Here is a 12,711-nt window from a genome sequence, read left to right as displayed (position 1 = left end):
AAATTTTTCAAAACTACGTCACCACGCTGAGGATAAACTAGCTGGTGTGTGAAAGCTGAATTTTACATTTTCATTAAATGTATGCAAGAGGTGGCTTTATTTATAAGTTAGGTTGTATTTAATTAGTTTGTTTGTATTGTCTAGTAGGCACAATTTGATATTTTCTGCAGTTAGGTTTAAATTATTATTCTTTTTGTAGCGTGTGAATAATTATTAGTTTTAGTTCATCTTATTTATTATGACTCACTCAGTTTCTTTTCAGTAATGGGGTCACTGTTTCTGTTTAAATTCAACACCTAGATTTTAAAATTAGGTCACTGAGTGAGTGGTTTTATGCAAGGATGAGAGTTCTATAAATTTTAGATAGTTAATGTGGCCCGATTTATTTTTCTGTTATTTCAATAATAATGAAATTTTACATATAAATTTTATATACAAGATATTTCAAAATGTGAAGTTTCTCTTCCCTAATTCTCTTATTTCATACAATATAAAATTCAAATGGACTGTTAAATTTGACAATTATCCAAAATAGTTCCTTTAAATTTTTAACATAATCAAGTAAATTAACAGGTGATTTACTCAAACAATTTACTTAAATGCAAAATAAAATTCTTATAGAATATCAGAAAAAGAAAACAATAGATTTGCCAATTTAAAACAATGGTTAGGCAACAATCCATTTATAGGTTGGTTGGTTGGTTGGTTGATTTGGTGTTTTATGGCACAAAGCAGCTAGGCTATCTGTGCCAAACATCCCTTAAAGTTAAAATTAAATTTAGTAAAATTCATAAAAGGAAATTAAGGTAAAACAAAACAAAGTTAAAAAAAAAGCATAAATAGCATAAAACCAAAGTTTACATCTAGTCTACAAAGTTAAGAGAAAAACTACAGTAATACTAGTTGTAAAGGACTTTCTGTGGCATTACTAAGAATCATAACTCGCCAGGAAGACTAATAAGTAAGTACAAAAACCACTGTCAGTCACCTGAAGTTAGCCTTTCCAGTCTTGGTTCTGAGTTATTTCATGTTATGGCCATTTTCAAAAAGTAATAAAAATTTTAAAAGATTCATTTATAGAACAACCTAATACTATTCTTTCTTTCAGAGTATATTTTGTATTGTATTGAAAACAGTTTTTAGCTCATAGTTTGAAATTTAATACTTCAAGTTAAGGTATGAAGGCCAAGAAAAAAAAAGAGAAAATATTTTGCAACTACTGTTACATCAACCTATTTAGTCTAACTCCACCTGGCCAATCACTTTGTAACATTATAACCTAGATTTTGATATACCTTTCACTCCTATTAATAATCATAATTATGAATATAAAAGGATACTAAATTTAAGTTCAAAAGAAATAGTACTCTAATTTTACATAAAGACTGAAGGTATTTGAAATAATTTCAGGAAACTTAAAATTACAATGTAAATCTTATATAATAAAAGGTATCTTGTATCTTTTTAAACCTGAAAAAAGGTTAACAATCAAAGTTAAAAACAATTTTGAATACTAAACCATTTGGCAGTCATTCAGAAGTGTGTGTGGCCTTCCTAAAATTCATGAAGAATGTCTATTGCAACCTACAGTTTCCAATCCTGAAACTTATAATGATGCTTTAACTAGCTTTTTGATTGAATTTGTAAAGATTTGTTCGACCAATGAACACATTGAAATGCAGCTTTGAATTCCCCATTGAAATATAACTTACTGTTCTACCTTTGATGTTGAGTTTTTTTCTTTTAATACAAACATGACATTAGAAAAAACTATGCAGTTGAGTATTAACTATTTTTAACAACAGTTCTGATATTCTGAGCACTCACAAAACATCTCAAAGAATCTCTTTTTTAATTTCTCGACAGCAATTTTTTTTGTAATCAAATTGATGGCTTTGCTATGAGTTCCAGACTGATATCTTCTTTAAGCAGTCTTTTTTCTTGCTACTATAACAACAAATGGTTTTAAGACTGTTCATAATCATTCAAACCATTGTAGACATGTAGACGATACTTTTACCATTTTAAGAAACTCATTAAGTTTTCACTTTTGTGAGTACTTCACCAGTAAACATTGCAAGATAAAATTTATTGTTCTACATCAGCATGATCATGAGTTCTTTTTTCTGGACAAACTGATACCAAACAGTAATGATGACTTTCAGAGTGAATTATACTGTAAAGAAGAATTTACCATACTATATCTTAACTTCACAAACTTTGTACCAAATCTTTCTAAAGAAAAGCTGATGATTTTGTTCCATCATATACACAAATATATAGTATTTATGTAGTTTTAAATAAAGAATTTACTAACATAAAATAATTATTTTGCAAAAGTGGCTTTCTTTTATATTATATATAGACACACACGTTAGTGACAGAATACTCTGTAATGATCTGAATAATTGGGGTTTTAGAAAAATAAACAAAGTTCCTAAACATCCTGGTTTCTTTACTTTCCCACATACAAATTAATATTTTTTTATTAGAAAAATCAGTTAAAAATGTACTTTGTAGAACATATGCTCATATACAGCTGTGTTCTTAAACCTAATTTTCATCTATAATGCTTTTTATTTCTATTTAAGGACTAACTATCTGCACTAATGTCATCAAATGTAGTACATAAACCTAGTTGTCTCTACTGTCTGTAAGGCTACAAAAAGTCCAATAAATGAAAATTGTGAACACTTGTTAAATAATATTCTAACTTAAGATCTGTAACTAGATCAAGTGTGCTAGACAAAGCCTTAGATGAGTATGACAGTTATCCATTCAAATCATTTTAAAATCTTAGTAAGGGCCAGTGTTAAAGAGGCCTCTGTATAAAAGAGAGCTTGCTCATACACAAAATGAGGCCTGAAATTATTTGATTTAGCTCCATAAATACATTACCTTTGATTGTTTATTATTCATTCCTTATTTCTCCATAATAAATCAAAATTCTTTTGACTTAAAATAAATAATTTGATAACTTACGACCACTCAGGAATATGTTTCACCCTCATATGAGCAATATCATGGTACAATGCTGCTCGAAAAACCATCTCCATAGGCACTATTACACCATAGCTTTCAGCCCCATGCTCCAAAACCAATGGATCAGAGACATTTGGATCAAACATTAGTGCATTAGGTGTGACCAGTAAGACTCCACTTACCACACCCTAGAAACAAAAAATTATGTAGTTTTCAATAAATCTTGAACTTTCACACACAAAGGACAAAAATTTTTTATAGATTAAAAAGTTTCAGGCAGCATTTATAAGTGTTAGGAATGTTCTTGAACAAGACAGAGAACCAGAATTATTTGATACCAGCCACTACCACCATAACCAACAAAATTAAGTAAGTTAAAAAGAAAACAGTTTTTGTGCTCAGTATTTTGAAAGTTTTCTCAATGTTGAATAATGCTAAAATGATTTACATAACATGAAAAAAGAAATGCTACAAATTAAAACTTAAATAACATTAACATAATAATTCTACTATGTCATCCAAGCACTAAATAGATATTTTTCCATAGTCAATTAATGCAGTTCTAGCACTGAATACTGACCTCAAAACTGTACAAAAATACTGAAAAATGTCACAAACCTTATAACTAAAAATCAACATCAGAATACAATCAAAAGGTATATAAAACAAATTTTTTATTTTATTCTGTTGGTGACTGTTCTCATTCTACAAGTAAACATCCTGTTTGAACATTTATTCTTAACCCTAGAACTGTAGCTTAAGGTTACTATGACCTCATACAACTTAAACTTGTATACTAAAAGTACAAAGTTGCACAATGGGCAACTAATAAGCCCACTACACATACTGAACTCTGAATTTTAGCATTATAAATTTCAGTCTTAACATTAAGCCACTGGTGACATTTATCTGTCACAAAAAATAGATGGTATTTCACTATATATCTGTTTATCTAATATTAGGAATAATCATAACAGATTATTTAGTTAAAACTCAGTTCTCTAAAAAAAGGATAAAATGCAAGATAAAATATCACAGCATAACAAAAAAGCATCACATTAGCAAAGACACAGATTTAGATTTAATTAACATCATATACCATATGAATTATGAAATTTTCTGACAATTGTAAAAGAAAAGCAATGTTAAAAACATTTAAACTTGTATTAAGAAAAAGTAATAAACTTCTTTTTGAGCAGCTATTAAAAATTTTTTTACTTTATTAATATTATGCAGGTGTGTAACATATTTTACAAATCAAATGGTATGTATATTATGATTAACTTCAGTTTTCATAAATGAACTCTTTCCATATATGCATTTTCTGTGCATGCCACAACATTTTATGGGTTACATTCACAATTTAATTAAAGAACTTTATTATCACACTATACAAATAAACTTGGCATAAAAATGCAGATAATTATCCATTATTTAATATCATATATATTTAACATTCTTAATTCCATAAGGCAATGCTAAAAAAAATCTTCAATTTCCCTTAGCATGAGAATTGTAGCATTTGCTCTCTAGACATTCTGTCTTCTTTAACCTACCCATTCAAGAAGTACAAATGTAATGTAAATTATTCATTATAATGTTGTCATCACTCAAGCATAGTATAATTTTTATAGCATTCAATCTGATTTGGTAACAGTCAAACTAGAAAATCAGACCCCTCTTGCCACATACACCTGTTACATCCTCTTTTTTCATAAATTTTCAATAGCTATCTCTGGCATTCAATACTATACTATTTATAATCAATAGAAAGTCAAAGTTTTAACCTACCAAACAATATATTACATTTTTTTTCTGTACAGAGAATTGTATGTTTTGCTTCCAGCTCAATTTAAAATGCATCAACATACTGTAATTTAATATTAATGTTAAATAGGAACAGCCTAGAAAATAAATTTTACTAAACTCAAAACTACATAAATATCATATTGTTAAAAAATAACATTAAACAAGGGACCAATGCAGGTTTAAGTTTTTTAATACTATTTGGAGTTTTATGTAAAACTTTACTTTCATCAAAATACTTTTGCTTTAATATATTTCACAATGCAAACTCATTCATATAAAATCAATGGCTCTCTTTCTGTTGTTTAGTATTTCAATGAAAATAACAAAAGGTTTTAAGAGTTTAAGTGTAGAAGTTTAAGTTTTATGCTGGACTTTAAAATTAATGCATATTTTGGATAAATGTAATGAAGGGTTGATAATGGTTGATTTTGAAAAAACCAAAAACCTTTAAAGAAATGTTTCCTTGTATTTTACTATCAACACATTTTCAACATTTAAATAAAAATTTAAAATTATATTTGCAAGAACATACCTACTTGGCAATATTTTGTGTAGATAGATGAAAATCAATTAAAAATTTATTGGCATAAGACTTCTGAGCAACAAAAATTAACAATTTTTTAATAAACAAAAATTGTTAAATCTTACATTTTACTTTGTTTCATTTTTCCATTTATAATAAATATATTAATAACATTACAGAATGAAGAAAATTATTACTGAACTCTACTTTTGGTCATGGTTTCCTATATGCTATAATATGGGATTGATGAATAATATTAAATATGAAATAAACTGAGATTATTAGATGTACAATGAAAGTAAACTAACTACGTACATATTTAGAAAAGTAACAATATTACTCTCACAAAATTGGTTCAAATTTAAATATTCTGGTGGATACTCACTTGGATTTGTGAAAATATTAAATGTCATTTCTGGTCTGAACATCTCACAATCAAATAATTCTATTGCCCTTACATCCAATTACAAGCACAAGTAATGTTTTGTACCCTAATACAACTTATATGTAATTTATGGTGAGATTTAAATAAGCATGTTGGAAACATTAAATATCAAATATATATTATTTCACATTAAACTATGCTAGTTTCATAAGGTGGTTTATTAAAAACAGGGTAAATATAGCATCCAAACAATTTCATGTCTATTTTCAGATTGCTGAAATTCATTACTTCTGTTCAATAATGCAGTTTTGAATTGGCAGATAAAATTATTTCATTTTTGTGAAGTTTCATCTATTACAAGGAAGACATAAAACATTGAACATTATACAAAATCAAATAATTACTTATCAACTCATTCAAATCTGCATTATCATAGAGTATTTGATCTATTAGTACCTCTAAAAATAATTTCTACGACTACTCTTTTTGTTGCAATCTTCATAAATTACTGTTTTGTAAATTAGAATTAATAAATGCAGCCAGATACAGTTTACTACTAGAGCATTTAAGACACAAAACAAGGTTTGTTTTTTCACTGATACACTAAGGTGAAACTGATCACCATCAGGAAAGTTAAAAGCACCACAATAACTGATGAATGAAAGGATACGTCTACAAGGTAAATATGCTGAATATATTTTGACATAGAAATAAAAAGACTGAACACAAAAGTTCAAAAATCAGCATTAGTCACCTGAAGTTGGCCTTTCCGTCCTGGTTATTTGATGTTATGGCCATTTACAGAAATTAAAGTAATAAAGTTTCTAAAGCTTGTTCCAAAATTTCAAGTCACCAGATAACTAATGGGTAGTTCAAACAGTAGCGTTAGTAACCTGAAGTTGGCCTTTCCAGTCCTGACAGTTATTTAGCGTTACAGCCATTTTCTAATTTCAAATCAATCTAGATGTACTTTGATTCTTAAAAGGGAATCATGTCAAAAAAGGTTTAATTCATAAATTAAAAAGATTAATGACCTTTAAAAAAACTAAACACGTTTTTAAGGTGGATAGTATCATCATCTCCAATAACACTGTCTAACATCATTGAGAGACCTTTGGACAGAACATGACGGCAAGACGGTAAAATGTGGCTTATTGCGAACTGAGTGTAACACAGACAACACATTGCTGCATCAGTCCCAGATTAAAGAAAACAACAAATTATAAAACTGTGACCAATGCACAGGCTAGTTAGAACAACTTCCTCTTTCTGACCTTACGGAAGCAAGACAGCCAAAGTCCAATAGAGGGTTTTATATTTGGAAAAGCTTGTTTTCACATTGCTCATTCCAAGTCAACTGCCAACTGGCACAGAGCCAAGTCTTGAATACAAGACCATAGTCCATGTATGGAACAGGCGCAGCACTGACAGTGCCAGAGCAGATAGATTTATCTGCAGTGTCAGCAAGCTCCTTCCCACAAATACAATGTGGCTCAGTATCCAGAAAAACTGCATAGAAGTAGATGTTTTGAATATCAGCAAGAACATGGTGTGAACTAACATGAAGCTATTCCAGAGCCAGTACAAATAGTACAATTTCAGTACTGCTTAGCTTCTATGTGATCCAGGTCAAGAGTAATGGCATACAGTTCAGCAGCAAAAATAGAAGCTGTAAAGAGAATCTGTGCAAAACTGCCATATCACAACAAACCTTGGCAGAGCCCCACAGTCACCTGATTTTGAACCATCTGTATAAATAGAAATGTAAGGATGGATCAAAAGATGTTCAGCAAATAACAGACAGTATTTCCAATCAGAAGTATCTGCTTTTCTCAGATGACTTAAAGATAGGTCACATCTGGAAATGGGCTGAACATTGGATACAGCATGTTATCCAAGAACAGACTCAATTCATCCAACTGCACCTGGATATGAAGGCCAAAAGAAGTAACAGCAAATTGTCTGTTCTAAAATAGTATGGCCAACTCAGGAAGAAAAATACAACCCCAAGTGGGATGCTTTGGTAAAGAACAAAGTTTCAAAGCATACAGTAAAGACAGTTGCAAATGCAGGAGTTGCAAAGAAGGATCATGAGACTATATATAAGCTTTGAACAGGAGAAGTGTGGAAAGCCCCAGTGCAGAGCTGAAGTCCTTGATGATGAATGGGGTCTAGCATCTTTAAGGCCAAGGTCCTGGCAAAGCAATAGACCAGTGATCCATTGGCTAGTTTCGATCAAATAAGAGCACAATACATCTTTAGCACAGAACATCGATCCACTCCCCAAGTGATGGAAGAGAGGGCACAAAAGATGTTCAGTGCTCTTGTACATTTGACCTGTAGCTGCTTAACGTGTGGTATGAAGGTCAGCTTATGGTCAAATATAAGTCTCAAGAACTTTGTCTCAGAGACCACAGGTAGCACAACTTCACTGATATGGAGTTCAGGATCAGAATGTATATCCTGTTGGCAGTAAGAGTGCATGCAAACGGTTTTAGAGAGGGAGAGAAGTTAAAGCAGTTTCCTGTGGTCCACTTCAGTAAACAATTAAGGGCAGTCTGCAGCTGCCATTTGATGTATCTCGTGTTCGACAACACATAAGATGGGAGCCTGTTTGCAACAGCGAGAGGGAAGTGTTCAGTGAGGGCATTAATTTTTATACTTAAAAGTGTGACACTCAGAACACAGGCCTGAAGGACTCCAAGTTTCTGCAGAAAAGAACTGGAGAAACTGGAACCCACACAAACTTGGAACCTCCTGTCCATTAAGAAATTTCTAATAAAAATAGCGAAATGGCCACATAACCCATATATATGGAGATCTCACAAAATGCCATACCTCCATGATGTATCATATGCCTTCTTAATGTCAAAGAATATAGATACAAGATGTTCTCATTTCAGAAAGGTTTCTCTGATTGACGTTTCAAGTTGAATCAGGTGGTCCACAATGCCCACTCTGTGTGGGTTCCAACAACTCTCCAAGAGGATGTTGCTTGATTTGAGGAACCATGGAAGAAAAGTATTAAGCATCCTCTCTAAGGTCTTACAGAGAAGGCTCTTCAAAGCAATTGGATGGTAGTTTGAAGGAATCTTGAGATCCTTCTCTGGCTGAGAGAAAGATAGAACAATAGCCTGGTGATAGGCATCAGGAAAAACAATCAGAAGAATAGCATGAGAAGCACGAGAGAGATAGCACAGCATTTCATAGCGTACATCATCAGGTCCAACTGATGTACACCAAACCGATGTAGGGCCAGTGAGTTCCACCAGTGTAATGAGACAATTATAGCTCTTGGCTGTGCTTTAGCAGACTAGCTAGTATTTGGCAAAACTCAGGTCATTCTTCTTAATTAATATACATTATATATTGCTATTTCTAAATTATTTCTTAAACCTATTCTTAAAGTATAGAACAGTAAATAAATAAATGTAGTAAACAATTGTATCTCCTAGTTACAACAATCTTTCCACTTATTTAATGCTTGCTGTAGGTTACTAAGGTTTCTAAAATTTTGCATTTAGAGGATGTGAAACAATTTTTTCAGGTTTTATATACATACAAAATGACTAAAAATATCAAATACCTGTATCAATACCATAGAATTCCACTAATTTTGAAACTTTACAACAAATGTGCATTTTGTTTAAAAATGTAATTCTGAGTAGTCTAAAGGCAAACCTACCTGGTCTGAAGTATTAGTTCTAAAGAACAAGATGGTTTCCAAGTACTTTAAAATGACTGATAAAGTAACTACAGGGACATTGAGATTTTCATTGGTTACTGATATGACAATTATTGAAATAAGTGTTTATAAGACAACATTTTCAAAAATAGAAAGAAATGAATGGGACCAGTGTGTTTGATTCAAAATATAAACAATAGCTCAGAATATAGGAAAGATATGAGGCTCTTAAATTACCAATTTTGACAAACTAGAATGCAAAATGACTTCCTAATTTGTATGAAACTATAATCTTGTTTATGATGTCAAAATACTATCTAATTTGAGCCAAAGCTTCATGCAACATTTCTCATGATTCATAAAAATCAATATTTAGGTGTGTTCTTTTAATATTTACTTTTAAATTAAGATATTAACTGATATATAATATTAAACTTTGAATTATAATCCACAATTTGATATTAAGCTTATTAACAAAAATTAATAAAACAGTAGTTCAATAACGGTTTGAATGCCAGTCAATAAATGCAAAGACATGGCCTTTAACCTATGGCCCATCACAATAGGGTTATGTAATTGTCTCTTCCATCAAAAGTTCACACAAGTTTGGTCCATTACTTTGGAACATAACTAACATGACAAATTCTTCTTCTCTACTCTGCTGTCATAATACAATCTGCGATAATTTCACCTTAAAAAAGTCACTATATGCTCTTTATGTCTAAACTTGCATAAAGTCTAGATCTACTTGACTATATTCCTTAATAATTTAACATGCTTTCACTTAACTTTGTCTTAGTTAATTCCTTCCTATTTTGAACCAGTTTTAATGCACACACATACACACACACACACACTGCTAGATACAAAATGCAACAAGAAAAATTCAGAATGTTAGAACATTATGTAATAATACAAGTGCCAACTGATAACAATTAAACTATACAACATATGATTTGCACAGTTATGTAAAAAATAACTCCTATAAATTATTGCTTTTAAAAATAACATACCTGACCTATATAAATAATCTAAATTGTAACATTTACATTAAAATTAAAGTGAAATAAAACAGTCATGTATATCCATTGATGAAAACATTATTAAAAAAACTTTAGTGGTAAATACAAAGATGTACTACATAAATATAACAATAGAGTTTTATGCCCTTCCAAATGAATCTGGTTTGATTAAAATTGGGGAACAATCCAGAAACCCAATCACACACATTTTCATCCCCATAGATAGTTAGTTCTCTCATGTACAGTACATGAACATATGAAAATTGAAATTTACCCCCGAGATAACACATGCATTTGTAAATTTAAGTTTCATTATATTGCCTTCATACGTGTTATGTGTCTTCACAATTTTGTTGCTTTGTAATTATACCATCATTTTCAACCAAGCATCTAAGAATACCTATAAACAGATTCACTCTGAGGTTAGAGTGGTCACAACCACGTGGGATTTCTTACAATAGATACTAGAAGCTTTGGAACTTGAATTAGGGACTCCATGTAACTGCTTATCAAACAAGGTATTGATTTGTTTATCTTTTGGAAGCCTTCAAAGATTGTCTTCATTTTAATAACGTAAGAATTGGAATGTATAAGATATTTAGTATAGGTCTTAATTCATTGTTTCTATCTTGCCACAATCCCATGCTGAACTGATATGTCTGTTAAGCTGTAATTTTGTCCTCGAACCAGTAACAATATGGCTTTTGTGTACAATTGTCTTCTATGGGCCTGTAATTTGAATATGTGTAGATGTTTGCTTATATGAACTTTGGCAATGTCACTAAACTTGTAAATTCTTAATTGTCACAGTTTCACGGTGTGGATGATATGGACGTAATTTGTCACATTAAATTCCATTTAAACATCAGTGATCGTCGTGTGAGATCATATGGGGCAACATAAAAGTAATTTCCCATGATTACAATAATGACAAACAATATAAAACACTATGTAACAATTAAGAGAGTTAGTGTATTTTAATTCCAAAAATTACCTGATGAAAGTATACAATTTGGAAATCTTACCTGTCCATCTGTGATGTGTCGTGCATCAATTTTCAAAAACTTTTCTAAACACTCCTTGTCTAACTCTTTAGAAGTTGTAGGAACAGAATGTTTTATGCTAACAGCACCTAGTTTTGTCCCACATTTGTTTGCATCCAAAACGACTGTGGTAGAAACAACTAATTCCTCTATGGGTGATTTTACTCTCTCCACATGTCCTGGCTTAGGACTTGATCTCTGAAAAAGTGATCATCTGATCAAAACAAAATATATTGAGGTATCTCAACCAATCACAAAAGCATTTTACAGTGTGTACTGTTACAGATTTACTATGCTTCAAAAGAAGATTAAACATAAATTTGTTCATGTTTGAAATGACTTTACATATTTTGCTCAATACACTTGTTGAAAAGAGGGATTTTTTTTATGGAGTTCAAGATTCTATTTCCAACATTTCAATCATCTCTTATAGAATACATAATTTAAAAAAACTAAATGTAATTGATTAAAAATCAGGTATAAAGAAGTTTTCAAATCACTCAAAAATTAATCTTGTGAAATAACATACAAAGCAACTCAAGCTGTATTAAAGATTCTGGTGAAATGTTCATAGAGTTAACATCTATTGCAGTAATACTGAATACTAACATAGTTAAGTGAAATTACTGGGGTTAGAAAAAAACAAGCTTGTAAATATAAATAAAAAGGATTAATATACAAAGGTGTCATGTATAAAACTTTAAACAGAACTGCATTACAATTTTGGTCAACATTTGCAAATTTGCAGCATATTTCTTTTATAATAGAATACATTTTATTTATGATGGAGCAACAGTATATAATGTATATGTATGTACTTTGTTTTCAGTTTGAAGTGTCCATACTTTATTTCCACTGATACCTTAATTTAACACACACAAGTCTGTGCCTACTTTCTTGGTCAGATCAAAATATACAATTTGAGTCTTTAGGTTCAAGTGTAGTCAGCATATAGATACATATTTCTGGATGGTTATTTCTTTAAAGCATATTTACATCATTTTAACCAAACAAACTTTAGCAATTTCAGAGGTGCAAAGTTTATCCATTTTATAGAGACAGTCAGTAATCAAGTTGTGGTTAACATACAGTAAATAAAGTGAGAGAAAATAAAGTGAAACAAGTCTCTTATTAAATATACTAAACATTCCTGTAATTAAGAGGGTGTTCTTTATTAAACAAGAAAATGACATCCACAAAATTAACTGTCATTACAAGTTTAGTAGAAAAGCTGGAAATGAGAAGGAAATAATTTCAGAAAC

General features: G+C 30.6%; 1 protein-coding gene across 5 annotated transcripts in view; it reads right to left on the bottom strand.

Moving 5' to 3' along the window:
* The window catches only part of LOC143252972 (oxidation resistance protein 1-like), a 147,889-nt gene that overhangs the window by 57,849 nt on the left and 77,329 nt on the right, over positions 1-12,711 (bottom strand). For all 5 annotated transcript variants that reach the window (XM_076505936.1, XM_076505939.1, XM_076505937.1 and 2 more), the window contains exons 8-9: positions 11,432-11,647; positions 2,983-3,170 (exon numbers count right to left, since the gene is read on the bottom strand). In XM_076505936.1, the coding sequence (XP_076362051.1) occupies positions 2,983-3,170; positions 11,432-11,647 (404 nt within the window). The remainder of the gene's footprint in view (positions 1-2,982; positions 3,171-11,431; positions 11,648-12,711) is intronic.

This window comes from Tachypleus tridentatus, chromosome 6, assembly GCF_004210375.1.
Source record: "Tachypleus tridentatus isolate NWPU-2018 chromosome 6, ASM421037v1, whole genome shotgun sequence".
NCBI classification, from domain to species: domain Eukaryota; kingdom Metazoa; phylum Arthropoda; class Merostomata; order Xiphosura; family Limulidae; genus Tachypleus; species Tachypleus tridentatus.
The sequence above is the reverse complement of the archived record's forward strand: the minus strand, read 5'-3'. Positions and strand labels throughout refer to the sequence as shown.